Below are 18,572 nucleotides of genomic sequence, written 5' to 3'. Positions count from 1 at the left end.
CTAAACTACTAGGCCTCTGGGGAGAGGTACTGCAGACCTCTGGCCTAGTAGCAGCAACCAATCAGAGTCAGCATTAGAGATTATTCAGAGTGGGTTCTTTTGCATATAGAAGAGGATGTGACAAGAAACATAATGCAATAATGAATGGAGTGATCTGTGCGAGTTTCAGAAACAAATCAATATTAAATGCTGAATGAATTCTATCCAGTATGTAATAGAGTGCAATGATCCAAAATGTGTAAACAAAAAACCGAAACCGGACATAAAAGTAATGCTATTGATAACAATAAATAATGACCAAAAAAGATGTGACAAATATTCTAGATAAACAAGATATTTGGGGAGCACACTCTAAAAAATGCATAAAGATGGTGCAGCCATAAGACCATATAACAGAACAAAATATTACACCGCACACATGTAAAAAAAAGACATTTACCTCCAGCAAGGCTTATTTAAAACACCTAGACATTTTCAAAAAACATTATCAAAAAATTTGGGGATTTGGTCACACCATATTGCTATAACATGTGCATCATTTCTTCACGGCTCAAATGAAGTTCTAATTTATAAAAATGATGGCAAAGTAATTTGATCTATGGGCATCCCATATCCCTTTACCCCAACCAAGTTATATTCTCCCAATAAACAAAAACAAAACAAAGCAAAAGACTTTTCATTGTCTACCAGTGTGATGTATGGATGTCTGGCAGCAGGGTGAATATGCGTGGATGTTAGTAACTAGTGGCAACACACCGCTACAGTTAGATCATAAAAAATAATAATAAATGGACCAGAGTTTAGTGTCACTTTTATTTCCAACTTACACAAAAGAAGCGTGATTGGGCGGCACTAAGGCTGGATTCACACCTATGCATTTTTAGTGCTTTTTGCAGATTTGCCTTACAGAACGTGTTCCATAGTTAACCGCGTTAAATGTACTGTAGTGCAAATCTGCAAAATGCAAAAAGCACTAAAAATGCATAGGTGTGAATCCAGCCTAAGGGAAGAAGGAAGCCCACAGACTAAAAGCCCAAAGCTACTTTTTTGGGTTAATAATACATACTTAAATTGAATATATTTTTAAACCAGTGTTTAGTGTCACTTCTTTAACATCCTACAAAGAAGGAGCGTGATTGGCCGAATATAAGGGGAGGAGGAGGTCGTTTTTTTTTTTTTTTTTTTTGCAACACTAAACAATATTTATTTATTTTTCAGTAAAAATCCACACACATCCACTAGGTTATGACCCTGTTATCTATTTTTCATTTCTTACTTAATTTTTCTGCTTCCTTGTACTGTAACATCCTCCATGAGCTCCCACACCTTTGCTTTTTCCCTTCACTTCTGTTTGTTTGGAATGAACAGTGCACTTTAATTGAAGTTACGTACACTGCTCCATGTACATTGCAAAGCCCCTATAGCCTACAGTCCACAGCCCATGGTCCATAGCAGGAAGTCCGATCACAAAAAAATAAAAAAAATATGGAGGTTTGGAGGAGTCTGAAACCAGTAAACATCACTTTTTGGGTTAAGAACACATACCTGAATTGGATATTTTTTTAAACCAGAGTTTAGTGTCACTTCTTTACTATCCAACAAAAAAGGAGTCTGATTGGCTGGCTATTAGGGGAGGAGGAGGCCGGATTTTTTTTTTGTGACACTAAATAATATATATATTTTTTTTAATAATCCATACAGATCCACTACTCAGTGTCTCTGTAACACATTTTTAATGAAATGATTTTTTGTCTGTGTGTCCCTGATTCCTTGTCACATCCTCTAGTAACTCCTGAACCTCTCCTTAACTTCTTTTCACTTCTGTTTGTTTGAAAAAAAAAACTTAAAAATAAAAATACATATTTTTAGTAGACAGTGATATGATAAGATAGTATGTATGTTTTTTTTGGTCTTGTTTATAAAAAAAAAATACAGATAGATAGATTTTATAGATAAGATAGACATTCTATTTAATATCCTTGTAAAGTATTTTTTTTAAATGAAATTCTCTCTGTATGTTTCTGCCTCCTTCTGTCATCCTCCATTAACTCCCAAACTTCTCCTTTAGCCCGCAGCCCATAACCCACAGTACAAATCCCAAAACCCATTTCAGGAAGTTAGATCAGAAAAAAATAAATAAATGGAGATTTGTGGGAGTCTGAGATCAGTAAAAATTACTTTTTTGGGGTTGAGGGGGTTGTAAAGTCCCAAGGTTCGCCCCCGCTGCTGTCAAGCAAATCTAGTGACACAGAAGTGAGGGGGCGGGGCCGAGTCCTGCTGTCTGTGTCAATAGACGCAGCAGTGGGACTCAGGAACATGCCCGCATGGGTGCCACCATGGAAAGTGGCTCTCCGTGGGGGCACCCGATGAAGGGGAGGAGCCAGGAGTGCCAACAGGGCACACCAAAAGAAGAGGATTAGGGCTGCTCTGTGCAAAACCCTTGCACAGAGCAGGTAAGTATAACATGTTTGTTATTTTTATTTAGAAAAAACATGAACCATTACAACCCCTTTAAGAACACATACCTGAATTAGATTTTTTAAAACCAGAGTTTAGTGTCACATCTTCCAAAAAAGGAGTGTGATTGGCCAGCTAATCACACTAAACAATATCCTTTTTTTCAGTAAAAATCCATACACATCCACTAGTTAATGGCCCTCCTACGCCCCTCCCGTTTCCCCTGTTTGGCATGAACATTGTTCGTTAGTTGCAGTCATGTACACTGCTCAATGTACACTGCAGAGCCCAGAGCCCAAAGCTCAGAGCCCATACCCCAATGCCCATAGTCCATAGCATAAAGTCTAAAGCCCATAGCCCAAAGCCCATAGGATTAAGACTAAAGCCCAAAGCCCATAGCCTAAATTTCAAAGCTCATAGTCCTAAGCACATAGCCCAGAGCCTAAAGTCTAAAGTCAAAAGCCCATAGTCCAAAGGCCTTTTCTGGGAAGTTAGATCGTAAAAATATAATAAATGGACCAGAGTTTAGTGTTAATTCTTTACCAACTTACACAAAAGAAGTGCGATTGGGCGGCTTTAAGGGTATAAGGAAGCCCGCAGCCCAAAAGCCCATAGCCCAATGCTACATTTTTAGGTTAAGAACGCATACTTAAATTTTATATATTTTTTTAAACCAGAGATTAGTGTGACTTTTTTAACATCTTACAAAGAAGGAGCGTGATTGGTCAACTATAAGGGGAGGAAGAGGTCGGATTTTTATTTTTTTATTTTTTTGCAACACTAAACAATATCCTTTTTCTTGGTAAAAAAAAACCCAATATCCTTACTATTCAATAAAAATCCACATACATCCACTAAGTAATGGCCCTGTTATATATTTTTCATGAATTAATTTTTTACTTTGTTTTTCTGGTTCCTTGTACTGTAACTGGTCTTTGGGCAGCACAGTGGTGTAATGGTTAGCACTCTCACCTAGCAGTAAAAAGGGCTGCTGGTTCAAATCCCTAGCATGACACTACCTGCCTGGAGTTTGCATGTTCTCCCTGTGCCTGCGTAGGTTTCCTCCCATGCTCCAAAGACATGCTGGTAAGTTAATTGGCTTCTGTCCAAAATTGGCCCTAGTATACAAATATGAGTTGGGGACCTTAGATTGTGGGTTCCTTGAGGGTAAGGACTGATGTGAGTGTGGAGTGCTGTGTAAATTGACGGCGTTATATGGGTACCTTAAATAAATAGGGATAATTGTAGACACGCATCCACACAACACATCCCTGAATTAAATAGTTTTTTTAAAACCAGAGTTTAGAGTCACTTTTTTTAATATCTAACAAAGAAGGAGCATGATTGGCCAGCTATTGGGGGAGGAGGAGGCCAGATTTTCTTTTTATCACACGAAATATTATTTTCTTTATTAAATAATCCCCACACATCCACTACCTAATGTCTCTAATTTATTTTTATTTAAATAATTTCTTATTGTGTTTTCTGCCTTCTTGTAACATCCTCCATGAGCTCCCACACCTCTCCTTTTATTCCTCCCTACTGTTTATTTGGAACGAGTAGTGAACATTAGTTGCAGTCATGTATACTGCTCTATGTACACTGCAAATCTCACAGTCCATCTCAGGAGTGAGGAAGACAGAGAGAGGCTATGCTCTTGCATACAGTGGGGACCATGGAGAATGAACGTTGCTGTGACAGGAGTCACTTTGGGTGGGGGGCTTGTGGAACCCAGCTTACCTTGGAGAGCACTGGAATCTCTTTGTACAGCTCCCTCACCCCTCCTATGTGTAAGTTACCCTTTGTTTGTCTATTAGGGGCACAGGGTGACTGAGAACCCCAGTCTGATATGCACTAATCAGACTCACTGTACAACCACACTGGAATATTGTAAATATATATATTGTATATTGTCTCATATACTGTTGTAGACTCTTTACTAGATAATTTGAAGTGTGGTTGTATCCCATTGTTTTGTTTGTGTCTTCCTTGGGAGCAACCTATTATGGGATGTATATGTCTTTATGGATTAGCTGTGAGAGGGGAGGTGGGGGTGATTTCTCCAGTCTACTACTCAAGACAGTCTACTGATGAGAAGTTTGTATACACCTGTGTCATGCTACTGGTGGAGGTAAAGTTTACCATGCCCTGTTTCATTATGCAAAGAATCAGGAATTGTCCCCTGAGTGTATATCGGCATGCCTTTGTTCAAAGAAACAGTTCATGTTCCAGTTTTGCAGCCAAATGAGTCCTGCCTAGTTCTTGGTTGTAAGATGTGGCATTAATATTTAATATCTATATTCAGACTGGAGGAAGTGGTATATGACGAAAGCACTCAAGCCGAGTGTGGGACGTTCCGTTACAGTAGCCACCCTCTAACAGGAAGTCACATCACACTGAAAAAAAAAGGAGTTTGGAGATTAGGAGGCTTAGGGCAATAGAAAGGACTTTTTTTTTTTAATTAAAGTGATTGTAAACGATCACCTTGTAATTTAAATCTATTCTGTTTAAAATAGAAATGAAAGGAAAAACATTTTTGTATAGATTTAAAAAAGGTATTAATACATTTTTTTATAAGTGATCACATTCTCTGTTTTCTCAGCTGCATAATATCTGGAGGGAGGAGAAGCAGCAGCACACTGATCTTCCCAGTGAATGGTTGTGCAGTGGGAGGGGGGGGGGGGGTTCGAGCCTGATCATTGGAGGAGAGCAGGCTGAGTTCTAAGCATAGCTAGAGAACTGACCACGCTGTGCTATCCTGCTTAGTGTGGTCAGTTTTTAATAGGAAAGCAGAAGGACTGGCAGGAACACCAGGGTTTTCACACAAAGGAAGAACTACAAAGAGAACAGGAGACTTTCCCATCCAAGTACATGGTACAGCAGGCACATATCAGGAAAATTAAGTGTTGGGGTAACAAACGCTTTAAGAACACGTACCTGAACAGAACAGAAAAGAGCGTAATTGGTCCGCCCCACTTTTGCCAAGAGTATTGGGACACCAGCCTTTACACTCATATGGACTTTAATGGCATCCCAGACTTAGTCCAAAGGATTCAATATTGAGTTGGCCCAACCTTTACAGCTATAATAGCTTCAACTCTTCTGGCAAGATTGTCCACAAGGTTTAGGAGTGCGTCTATGAGAATGTTTGACCATGTTTCCAGAAGTGCATTTGTAAGGTCAGGCATTGATGCTGGATGAGAAAGCTTTGCTCACAGTCACCGCTCTAAGCCCTTTCACACTGCCAGCGCCCGGGTGTCTGCGGTACAGTGCCGCTAATTTTAGCAGCGCTTTACCATCAGTTTTTGCTACGCTTTTTGTGTGCTAGCGGGGCACTTTTAAACCCCACTGCTGAATAAAGGGTTAAAAGCACCAGCAAAGCGCTGCTGCCGAGGTGCTTTGTAGTTGCTTCGGCGACACTGAATGAATGAATAAAATACTTGTATAGCGCACAATGCGAACTGAATCGCCTCTAGGCCCATTGATTTCAATAGGTAGGGGCACTTTAGAAGCGGTGTATTCACCGCTCCTAAAGTGCTGCAAAGAACCTGCTTGCAGGACTTTTTTTTACGTCCTGCCAGCGCAGTACCCCAGTGTGAAAGCACTCGCTTTCACACTGGGATTTCAGATGAGGCTTTTTTCAGATGCTTTACAGGCGCTATTTTTAGCGCTAAAGCACCTGAAAAATGCCTCCAGTGTGAAAGGGGTCTAATTCATCCCAAAGGTGTTCGATCGGGACTCTGTGCAGACCAGTCAGTTCCTCCACCCCAAACTCGCTCATCCATGGCTTTTTGAACCTTGCTTTGTGTACTGGTGCTCAGTCATGTTAAAACAGAAAGAGGCCATCCCCAAACTGTTACCACAATGTTGGGATCATGAATTTGTCAGAAATGTCTTGGTATGCTGATGCCTTAAAAGTTTCCTGCAATGGAACTAAGGGGCCAAGCCCAACCCCTGAAAAACAACCTCACAGCACAATCCCCCCTCCACCAAATTATTTGGACCAGTACATGACCCATGTACTCTGCGGTACTTATTCCTGACCACTGCATTCTGTATTACATACTACTAACCCCTGAACTCTGTTTTTTACTCCTGACCCATACTCTCTGCATAACATACTACAGACCTATAAACTCTTTTATTGCTTAATTTGGAACTTTCCTATACTTACTTTTGACCCCTATGCTCTGCGGTACTTACTCATACCCCCTGCACTCTGTGGTACTTACTCCTGACCCTTGCACTTTGCATTACATACTGTTGATCTCTAAACTCTGAATTACTCCTGCCCCCTGTACTTTGCATTACATAGTTATGACCTATGTACTTAGCATTATTTACTACTGACCTTGGAACTTAGCATTACTTACAGTACTTCTGACCCATGCACCTAATTCTGATTCCTGAACTCTGCATTACTAACTCCTAAACACTGCACTGTATGATACATACCGCAGATGTGTGAACTCTGCCTTACATCTTGTAGTTCTGAGCTCTGCGTTACTTACTCCTGCACTCTGTATTACACAGTACTGACTCCTGAACTCTGTACTACTCCTGACAACTGTGGTCAGGGTCGTCTTTAATATTGATTGGGCCCTGGCCAAACATTTTCTTAGGGCCCCCCATGCAATTTCACTCTCCACCTTCTCTGAGACATAAAATAAATAGCAGCTAGACTTAAAATCAGTTTATTGTATCAGATCAGGCAGCGATTGCAATTGGTTGCCAGAGGTTACAGCATATCATTACCGCTCACTGACTGGTGGCTAGAGGTTACAGCACTCCTTAAGGCTCACTGATTAGTTGCTAGAGGTTACAGCACATGATTTCTGCTTTTTGATTGGCTGCTAGAGATTACTGTACAGTAATACTGCTCACTGGTTGCTATAGGTTACAGCACATCATCTCCTCACTGCAGCGGGGCATGATATACATATGAATACTGAATTTATTTACATATCAATTGCATTGCCCTCAGCTATTTACATATGCATGTCACTCCTATTTACATATGAATGTCGCTTATTTACATGTATTTACATGTAAACACAGGGTCTGCTGGTGAGTCATCTGTACACAACAATAGGGCAGAGCTGGGCAGCATTAGTAGAAGCACTTCACACTGAGATATCAGGACACAGCACAAGACTAAAACTTCAAGGGACAGGGGAATGTAAACTGGGGTAGTTGGCAAGTATGAGGCAGCTGCTTTGGGCCCCATAACAATGACAGGGCCCAGGGCAGCTGCCCCTTTTGCCCTGCCTTAAAGACGGCCCTGACTGTGGTACATACTGCACATCTCTGAACTTTTCATTCCTAACTACTGACCCCTGAACTCTGCTCTATTGGGGGAGTTTACCTTCACTTTCTGACCATGAGACATAACTGGAACTGAGAGAAATATATCTAAAATGAGTGGAACTCTCCTCTTAAGCTGGCCATACACGAGTCTCCAAACTGTGGCCCAGGGGCCAGATTTTGCTTGCCTTTATCCAGCCCTTGAGGCACTATTACTACCACCGATACAAGGTACTATCCCCCCCAATGACACCAACAATGGGGCACCATTCCTCCCACTGACACCAGCAACGAGACACTATTCCTCCCACCAATGCTAATGATAGGGAACTATTCCTTACCCTGATACCAATGTTAGGGCATTTTTTTTACTTACAACTTGGCCCCCCAAAGTCTGAAGGACAATAGACTGGCACTTTGCTTGGAAAACTTGGAGACCCCTGCACTAGTAGATATTCAAACAAACATTTGTATGAACATTGTGTGAAAAAACTCTCAGTACATTTGATGACTTGATGAATTTCGTTTGAATTTACTTAAAAATGTAGTTTGTTTCTAACATTCATTTTAGGAGTAAATTGACTTTCCCAAAAGAAAACCACGTTCACTGTTAGAAATGTATTTGTTTGGGAATCAGCTTTTAAAACTGTCTTGAGGTGGTTCATGGTCCCATCTTGCTTGCTCCATCTCCACCCGCCCTCTCCCGTTACCTGTTTCCTGGGTTGCTCTGTTCCAGGAGACATACTCCACACATGGTGGACATGCCCTATGCTCTCTAGGTTTTAGATAAAAGTCCTTAAAGTGTTTGTTTACTCCAAAAAAAAAAAAATTTAAGTTAAGATCCTGATTCTTTAAAGCATTATGTACAGCACAGTGGGTGTGCTGTGTAATTTGGTCCCCCATATCACCTGAAATACCTGGCTGACCCTACCCGTTTCTGCCCTCCCCTTGTACACTGACCATGATATGCCTCCATCAGCTGCAGCCCTGCTGTGTCTCCTGTGTCCTCTCCTCCATCCTCTCTCCCCTCCCTCTCTGACAGTCTGCTCCATGTCCACGCCACCCCCTCCCATCCTGCTGCTCAAATTAGGGTTAACGTTACATTATCCTCTTTGTTGATTCATCTAATGTGTCACGGGGGCCATGTAACTGATGTGAGACCGAAGTAGTGGGGAGGCCTCCCTTGCACCTCGGGTCCTTAAAGCCTCTAGAGATGGAGACAAAGACTTGGTGGGGACACCGAGTGGCAGGGGCGCCAAGGGTGGGGAGCACCATGCAAGTCTTAGTCTGGGATCCAAGCCAAGGTCATGTCCAGTTCGGCAATGAAGCATAAAAGGGTTAATCAGAAGAAGAATGGTCGAGATCCAAGCCGGGGTCGGTTCCAATCTGGCAGCTGAGTACAAAAGGGGCAAAGAAGTAGAATGGTTAAGGTACAAATCCGAGGTCAAAGGCAAGCAGCAATCAAGAGTAATCAAACAGGTGTCCAGGTCACAACAGGTTCAGACAGATCACACCCTAGCACAGGAACAAAGGGAGACTGGAGATAATCCAGCAATTTGGCAGTGTCTGGGCTGGGCTTATATAGGGAAGTTTGAGGCCACTGTGCGCTTCCTGGGTATTTTACCGCCTTTTTTGCATCAGGTTGAGGTCACTTCCTGTGCACGTCCTGGGCTTTTTCCTGCCCTTTTCCATCATTTCTTCTGCGTAGGTGTGGGTTGGTGCCCTGCGGCGTCTTTGGCGCATGCTCAGTTGGCACGGATTTCCTCTTGCGGTGCCAACTAAGCATGCGCCAAAGACGCCTCAAAAAAAAAAATTCAGCTATCACATGACATGCTGCCTCTCTTCTCTCGCATTACAGCTGCAGCGGCTGGGGCCGCCTCTCTCCTCCCCTCCTGAATGATGTCAGTGGGGGAGCCCTGACCCTGTCTGCTGCATCTGTCGGGCCGAGAGAAGAGAGAGGCGGCATGTCACGTGATCGTTGATCTGTCATCAATAAACAAGGTATATAGCTGCATTTTAATAAAGCACAGTCATAAGGGGCCATTAGATGAATCAACAAAGAGGATAATGTAAAGTTAACCCTGTGGGTTAACAAACACTTAAAACTCTTACAATCATGTCTAACTTGTCCCTTTCCAAGAAAGCCGTGGTACAGTATGTCCTGTTACACCTGAGGCCACAGGGCCTCACTAGGTCCCTATTTAAACTGGCTGTGTATGTATTACTGGCAGCAAAACAAACAATAGCAAGAGCTTGGAAACAATAGTTTGTACCCTTTACAGAAGTCCACCGCCACTTATTTTTATTTTTTTTCCCAATGAAAGCTCTCCAGTATTCTCCTAGACATGCATGAGAATGTTTTTTAATATAAACCCTGTGGATCCAATATTCTCATCCTTCTATAACTACAGTCAGTTATGCACTGCTATAGGCACTTGATACCCTGGGGTGTCGCCAACAACCTCTCCCCTTCTTCTCTTTTCATTCCCTCTTTACACTTTCCCCCTTTCTTTTTATTCTCTTTGACTCTCCTGCAGTGGAGGCCTCTGACTATACATTTCTATGTTTACTATACTATATATTCTTTGTTCTACACATAGCGAAAGGTAATATATTTGCATTTAACTCAATTACCTTGTTATCTGTGCTTAGTTCCTGTTTGTATATACAGTACATTGTTAAATCGTTATTGCACTATTAACTTTGGTAAACTTATTGCTCTGCCTTTTGTAACTAATTTTCTACTTGATGCATTGTTACTGTTTTGTAAGTAATTGATACTGTAATGTTACTGATACATTTTATTTAAAATGATACATTGTATCCTCTAAAATCTGTAATAAAAACGTATTGAAAAAGAAATGTATTTGTTTGAGAAAATATTTCCATCCTTCTTCAAATTTTCTTGTCTCTATGGTCAAAAGCAAATATCTATTTGACCTTACTAACTATTAGAAAAATTTATTTTCCGTAAACTTCTGTCTATACATATGGCTACTTACATTGTTACTTCATTCAACGCCTTTGGTTCAGGGTTGTGTACTAACTAATGAGTACTTGATAGAGTCTGATAAGCCTAACCTGAATTGGCTTCTTAGAGCTGGGTCATTCCACCCGAGTCAGGTGTCCAGCGGCGGAAATCAGAACAGTATTGTTTAGCGGTGCGTTTACCCTTATGTAATGACTTAAGATTAGCTTCTGCTGAGTGGGCATGATCAGGATCATCATATAGTAAACCCAGGTCCTTGAAGAATTCTTCAACTAACCCTCTGGCTGGGTCATCTGCGGGGAGACTAAAAGCACAAGACTAGGGAGCCCCTTGTAACCACGTAATAATCAAGTTAACCCGCTGTGCTTCCGAATTAGAAGAGTGTGGCTTAAGTTTAAAGTATAGCATACAACTATTTTTAAAGTTGCAAAACATATGGGGGTCACCATTAAAACGGTCAGGCGGGTCAACTTTGGGCTCTGGCTCCTGCGTTACTGCTGGAGGTGCGTTTATATGCAAAGACAGTTCCTGGACTTGTCAGTTTGCAAATTTCCTCAGCAAATAAATGGGCCTGGGTAGAGTCCACCGTCACAGACTTTTTTTTTGGTTATAGGCTTGTAATAATGTCACGTCTAGCCCAAAGCAGGTGGTCAGACACTATAGCTAGCTACTGTGTGCTTCACCTATAGCAGCCCCCTTTCCCTTAGGGAAGCAGGCCTACCCGTACTTGGTTGCCCCCAGGACCACCAGGGCAGATGAAAACTGAGCAAAGCCAAGAGAAACTTGCAGTTAGCAGACTGGTAGCATGGTTCAATGACAGTCCAGGTAAAAGGCAGGCTGAGTTCAAGGAATAGTCCAATAATCTGGTCCAAAGTCATACACAGGGAAATACAAAATTAAAAAGCAGGGCAGGGGAGGCAGATAGGGAGCTCGATCAGGAACACCACAGATATCATTCGCGAGCAAGCAAAGGACTGAGCACCTGGTCTGCCTATAACAGGTGACTGACCACATCAATCACCCAGCAGGTAGACACAGACAGGGAGAATGCAACAGCCAAAACCCAGATGCTGGAATGAGGAGCAGGCGCACTTAAATGATCTTGACATTTTCTTAAAACAAAAAAAGTTAAATTAAATTGTACTAGGGTATGGCCAGCTCTAACCCCTTCCTGCCAATGTAACACAAATATGTGACACTGCATTAGGCTTTTTTCCATGGGGCCACATATATGCGTATCACATTGAGAGCTTCGGGCCCCGTACTAACGATTGAGAACTGGAATTTCCGATTCTGGGTCACCTGATCGCTGTGGTAGCCTCAGTGCCACCTATCAGTGCTGCCAATCAGTGCCTCATCATCAGTGTCACCTACCAGTGCTGCTTATCAGTGTCCATCAGTGCCACCTCTCAGTGCTCATCAGTGCCACCTACCAGAGCCCATCAGTGCCACCTATGAGTGCCCATCAGTTCCAGCTCTAAATGCTGTCTTTTTTTCTCCTCACGATTAGCGTGAGGAGAATAGAAGAAAGCCGGTAGCTGGGTTCTGTTATAGGGACATCGGCCCCAATCTGTGCCCGCCAGTGCTGCTAATCAGTGACACCTATCAGTGCTGCCAATCAGTGCCTCATCATCAGTGTCACCTACCAGTGCTGCTTATCAGTATCCATCAGTGCCACCTCTCAGTACCCATCAGAGGCCATCACTGCCACCTATCAGTGCCCACCAGTTCCACCTCTTAGTGCCATCTTTTTTTATCCTCACGATTAGCGTGAAAAGAATAGAAGAAAGCTGGCAGCCAGATTTTGTTATAGGGAAATCTGTCCCAATCTGTGCCCACCATTTTTGCTAATCAGGGCCAACCAGTGCCTCCTATTAGTACCCTGCAGTGCTGCCAATCAGTGCCACCTACCAGTGCCCATCAGTGCCACCTCTTAGTGCTGCCTATCACAACCCATCAGTGCCACCTATCAGACTCCATCAGTGCCAGCTACCAGTGCAGCTCCATCAGTGCCGCCTCATCAGCACACGTCAGTGAAGGAGAAAAATGACCTGATTGCAAATTTTATAAAAAATAAAAATAAAAAATGCAGTTTTGTTTTTTGAAAATTTTCGGGCTTTTGTTGTTTCTTAAGCAAAAATAAAAAACCCAGTGGTGATTAAATACCACCAAAAGAAAGCTCTATTTGTGTGAAAAAAACTGCTAAAAATATTATTTGGGTACATTGTAGCATGACCGTGCAATTGTCAAAGTGCGACAACGCTGAAAGATGAACATTGGCCTGGGCACAGAAGGGGGCACGTGTGCCCTGTAGGCAAAAGGTTAATGCAGAAGAGACATAACATATCTCTTCTGAAATAAAAACCACTACCTGTGTGCCCATATTAGCCATAAAGTTCCACTTTATTTTCTCTCACATATAATTGGGTATTTAAAGCGAACTCTGGTTTCCCTTATTTACTAACATTCACTTTGCAAATTCCTTTCAAACTCATACAGATGTACCTTTGGGCATACTGTGCACTGTGCATGTTGTTGACATATTTCTGTGCCCGGGATATACAGCTATGGCACACGTCTCCTGTGTAACCCTAAGGGCACCAAACTACAAGCACAATTTACCAAGCAAGCCACCAACCCTTGATAAATCAGTCACATTTTATTGAAACATTTTTGTGCTGTCGTTTTGTATGTCACTTACAATGACTTTATTAGAAAACATGTGTGTGTGTGTATATATCGTGCTTCTTGCAGTTACAGTGACAGGACATGAGGCAGAGATTCTGACTGTGCGCATTGGCTCATAAGCAGTTAAATCGGGGGCCTCTTCCCCTCCCATGGGCCCCGTTGCCATAGTGACAGGCCAGGGGCACTACGATCCCGCTATTCTCTGCGTGAGTGACGTCAGTAACGCGCCCAGTGGGCGGGCAGAGCGGTTCTTCGCAGCTCATTGGACGCCACAGTAGTTGTAGTATAAAGCCATGGCAGTATATGATGTGATGCGGGAACCCTCACCTCCCAGCACGGGGCTCTGCAGTAGGCGGAGAAGCCCCGTGTACAGCCTGGGTTGGACAAGGTGCCGCGCACATGAACTCAGCACATTAAACATGTCGTCGCAGCCACGCTGTCCCCGCCCGAGCTGCCACGCGTCTCCTCCCCCTGTCCCGTGCGGCGCCCTGATGAAAGGAAGGAGGGGACACGCCCCACAATGAGGCGCTCCCCCTCATTCACGTGCGGCGCCGAAATCCTCCGCAAGCCCCTTTCACGTGACGTCACCCACCTCAATCCTTCCCAGTCCTGTGCGGCGCAGGGCTCCAAGCTCCGCCCCCCACAACGTCCTTGTCCCCGCCCCCCAGTCCTGTGCGGCGCTCGGCGGTAGGTGACACCGTCCTTTCCTTCGCGTCAAGTGAAGGCCCCGCCCTCCCGTGCGGTGCTATAGACGGCGCTTATCTCTGGAGGGGCCCGCCGCCGTCTGTACCGTTCACGTTCCTGCAATAAGAGCGCAGACAGACGCAAATGAAGCCGGCGAAGGAGGAACGCACGTCAGGAGATATGGAGAGCTCTGCGCCGAGCGAGGAAGATGCGGAGCTGACGCTAGGGACCAACACCACCTCGGGCACAGAGTCTCCATCGAGGAGCGGGAGCATAGACCATGATAGTCCGATGATGATAGGGAAGGAGGAGGAGGCCGCAGGGGGTGAGTGGCGGAGCTTCTTGGGGGGGAAAGAGTGCCTCGTGGCGGTGTACAGACGTAATTACAGGATGCGCGCTCTAGCGGCGCTCGCTGGCTGTGTCCGGTATTGCAGGCTGTGTAGTGGATTGTAGAATGCAGAATGCTTGGGGCTGTGAGAGGAAGCGCGGCGCTTCCGTCACTGCAGCGTCTCGCCACATGGGGCGCTGTAGTGTGGTGGGACTACAAGTCATATGCTGACTGGCACTCCAGGACATGTGTGTCCTCAGCGGAACCTAAAGCCGCGCTTTGCTTCCGTTCTGTAATCACAGCATGGATTGTCCGCTTATAGGGCCAACCCCCCGATCTCAACGTCCTGCCCATTGCATCCTATTGTCATTATTTACACACTCCTAATATAGCTGAGGATGGGATGTGGCTCTAACCTGTAAAACATTACAGTGCCTATGGCCAGGCTTTTCCCAGTTTAACAAACATCCAGCCATTGTCATCAATCATCTGAGTTGATAAAAAAGAGTTTCTAAAATACCCGGCATTAATTGATCTTTGAGAATAATGGTTGTAGCCTTATGTAAAAGAATTCATAGGACGTTGAGCCTTTAAAGAGACCCTGTCAGATCTCTAAATATGTTAAAGCAGAACTAAAGTCCTGGATTTAAAGTGGTTGTAAACCCTTACAAACCACTTTGATCTACAGGTAAGCCTAGATTAAGGCTTACCTGTAGGTCCAAGCAATATCTCCTAAACCTATATGGTTTAGGAGATATTTGCCCGAAAACGGGCACCGCTGTCTACGGCGCATGCGCCGTAGACAGCGGCGCGCAGGCGCACTGAGCGCGGCAGTTCCAAGAATGGAGCTGCCGCATTTGTCGACTCCCGTGCGCATGCACGGGAGTGACGTCATCGCGGCTTCGCCGAATGACAGCGGCGGAGCTGTGAGACGCCACCAGCAAGATGGATGCGGCGGACTACAGGGGACAGCGGCGACTTCGCTGGCTCCTGTGTCAGGTAAGTGACACATAATGGGCTACTATGCAATGCATAGTAGTCCATTATGCTTTACCTTTGCAAGGAAAAAAAGAGGAAGTAAACTCATCAGGGTTTACTTCCTCTTTAAAGTGATATTAAAAATCAGCAGCTACAAATACTGTAGCTGCTGATATTTTAATATTGGGACACTTACCTGCCTGGGGAATCCCGTGATTTCGGCAGCCCAGCTGATATTTTCCGATTGGCGCTCGGGTGCTGCCGCCGCCATTCGTGGTACAGTGTTAATTTTGGCGGCACATTTCAATTTAGTTTTAGTCTTATGCCCCGTACACACGGCTGGACATTTCCGACGTCAAAATCCGACGTATTTTTTCTGACTGATTTTGGCCCAAATTTGCCTTGCATATACACAGTCACACAAAGTTGTTGGAAAATCCGATTGTTCAGAACTAGGGATGAGCTCAGGCGTGTTCGCATGGTCCACGTGCAGAGCCCGCCGGGAAGTCAGCGCAGCGCTGTGCTAATCACAGGCTGTGAGACATTTCCCAATCTATGCAGCTGCGCATTGGGGCAATGACTCGCTGCCTGCGATTAGCACAGCGCTGCGCCGACTTCCTGGCGGGCTCTGCACGTGAACTATGCAAACACGCTCATCCTTAATCAGAACGATGTGACGTAAACCACATACGACGGGACTATAAAGAGGACAGTAACCAATAGCTTTCGTCTCGTAACTTTATTCTGAGCGTGCATGGCACTTTGTCCTTCGGAATTTAAACGATCATATTTTGTTGTCGGAAAATTTTAGATCCAGCTCTCGAACTTTGTGTGTCAGAAAGTCTGATGGAAAAAGTCCATTGGAGTCCCCACACGATCTAGTTTTTCCGACAACACGGTCCAATCGCACATTTTCCGTCAAAGTCCGACCGTGTGTACAGGGCATAAGGACTAAAACTAACATGCCATTTTATTCCTATTTCAGTCTTCTGCAATTGTTTTAGTCATATTTAGTCGATTAAATCTCCAGTATATTTTAGTCGACTAAAACAAATTTTAGTTGTCACATCTAATGGGTGTAATTCATTTGTAATGCATTACTTAAAGCAGAGTTCCACCCTAAAGTGGAACTTCCGCTCGTCGGAACCCCCCCCCTCTCCGGTGCGGGTATTTACGCCACTTCCTCTACCACCCCGCTGTCTGCTGGGAAACACACGGATCTCAGAGACAGCAGGGACTGCCCTTATTGCGCAGCGCGACTCATGCATCCGCAGTAGGGAACCGGGAAGTGAAGCCGCAAGGCTTCACTTCCTGATTCCCATAGCCAAAATGGTGGCGGTAGCACCCGAGAGCTGAGCGACAGATCGGCTGCGGGTGCCGACATCGTGGGCACGCTGGACTGGTAAGTGTCCATATTTTAAATGCAGTATTTGTAGCTGCTGACTTAAAAAACAAAAAAAACTGCGTAACTCCCGCTTTAACATTTCTGTACAATTTCCAAACTCGTTATATACTGCTACAGTGAAAAATTGAATATGTTGTTATTTATGGTATTGCGGTATGAACATGCACTACAGACCAGTGTTAATTTTGAAGTCAAATTTCAATTTAGTCTTAGTCTTTTGACTAAAATGCCATTTTAGTTTTAGGCGGATTTTAGTTGACTAAAATAGTATTCATTTAGTCGACCAAAATGTTTTAGTCGACTAAATTAACACTGTTGTGGACAGGGAAACCGGAAGTGAAGCGCAATGTGCTTCCTAAATGTCCGGTGGAGAATGAAGGAGGAGGGGCAGAGGTTGCCGCAGCGAGGTCTCCCAGAAGTGGGGAAGGGTACCTGTCAAACCAGTAACTGCTTTCCCCCAAAACCCCCCCCCCCTGGAAGGGGCCAAATGTGGCAATGGAGGGGGAGGAGGAGGTTGGTAAGCGGAGCTTTCACTTTTGGGTGGAACTCCGCTTTAAAGTTTTGTTGGATTTATTTATTTGTTTGTTTTGTTTAAAAATAACAAACTTGTTATACTTGCTTGCTATGTGCAGTGGTTTTGCACAGAGAAGCCCAGATTCTCCTCTTCTCGGGGGCAATCTTGGCCCCTCCCTTCCTTCTTGCCAAGTGCCCCCACAGCAAGCAGAGTCGTTGCTCTGTGTGTCCATTTAGACGCCACCATGGCTCTGCCCCGCCCCCTCTCTCACCTCATGACTTTGACAGCAGCGGGAACCAATGGCATCCGCTGTGTATCAGGAAGTAGAGTCAATTGTACAACATCGCTGGATTGAGATGGGGCTCGGGTAAGTACAGTGCCTTGAAATTTTCCACATTTTGTTATGTTACAACTAAGGATGAGCTCAGGCGTGTTCGCAGAGCCCACCAGGAAGTCGGCTCTGCACACCGCTAATCACAGGCAGTGAGACATTACTGATCTCTGCAGCTGTGCATTGGGACAATGTCTCCCTGCCTGTGGTTAGTGCTGTGCAGTGCCGACTTCCTAGCGGGCTCTGCACGTGCAGCGGCTTGCGAACACGCCCGAGCTCATCCTTAGTTAGAACCAAAAACGGAAATGTATTTTATTGGGATTTTATGTGATAGACCAACACAAAGTGGCGCATAATTGTAAAGTGGATGGCTAATGATGATAAATGGTTTTCTAAATGCGTGAAAAGTGTGGGGTGCATTTGTATTCAGCCCCCCTGAGTCCATACTTTGTAGAACAACCTTTTTGCTGCAATTACAGCTGCAAGTCTTTTTAGGGAGGTCTCTACCAGCTTTGCACATCTAGAGATTGACATTTTTGCCCATTCTTTGCAAAATAGCTCAAGCTCTGTCAGATTGAATGGAGAGCATCTGTGAACAGAAATTTTCAAGTCTTGCCACAGATTCTCAATTGGATTTAGGTCTGGACGTTGATTTAGCCATTCTAAAGCCCCATACACCCTATCAGTTTTTCTGCTGAATTTTTCGTTCAGATTTACCAAAACCATATAATATGAGGTCAAACCTTAGGAGTTTCAATTTGTATGCAATCAGGCAGGCCCTTCCACTACATGGTTTTGGTAAATCTGAAGGAAAAAATCAGCAGAAAATCTGATAGTGTGTATGGGGCTTTACACATGAATATTCTTGATCAAAACCATTCCATTGTAGCTCTG

General features: G+C 44.2%; 1 protein-coding gene across 2 annotated transcripts in view; it reads left to right on the top strand.

Annotated features, from left to right (window-relative positions):
- Positions 1-13,951: 13,951 nt before the first annotated feature.
- The window catches only part of LOC143959413 (uncharacterized), a 116,739-nt gene continuing 112,118 nt past the window's right edge, over positions 13,952-18,572 (top strand). The window contains exon 1 of one of the 2 annotated variants that reach the window (XM_077468049.1): positions 13,952-14,447. In XM_077468049.1, the coding sequence (XP_077324175.1) occupies positions 14,267-14,447 (181 nt within the window). In that variant the 5' untranslated portion in view covers positions 13,952-14,266. The remainder of the gene's footprint in view (positions 14,448-18,572) is intronic. The other variant, XM_077468050.1, reaches the window with a different exon arrangement.

Source organism: Lithobates pipiens, unplaced genomic scaffold (assembly GCF_037356315.1).
Source record: "Lithobates pipiens isolate NorthernLeopardFrog02 unplaced genomic scaffold, aLitPip1_a1.2 Scaffold_74, whole genome shotgun sequence".
Taxonomy (NCBI): Eukaryota; Metazoa; Chordata; class Amphibia; order Anura; family Ranidae; genus Lithobates; species Lithobates pipiens.
Note: the sequence above shows the minus strand (reverse complement) of the source record. Positions and strands in the feature narration are given on the sequence as shown.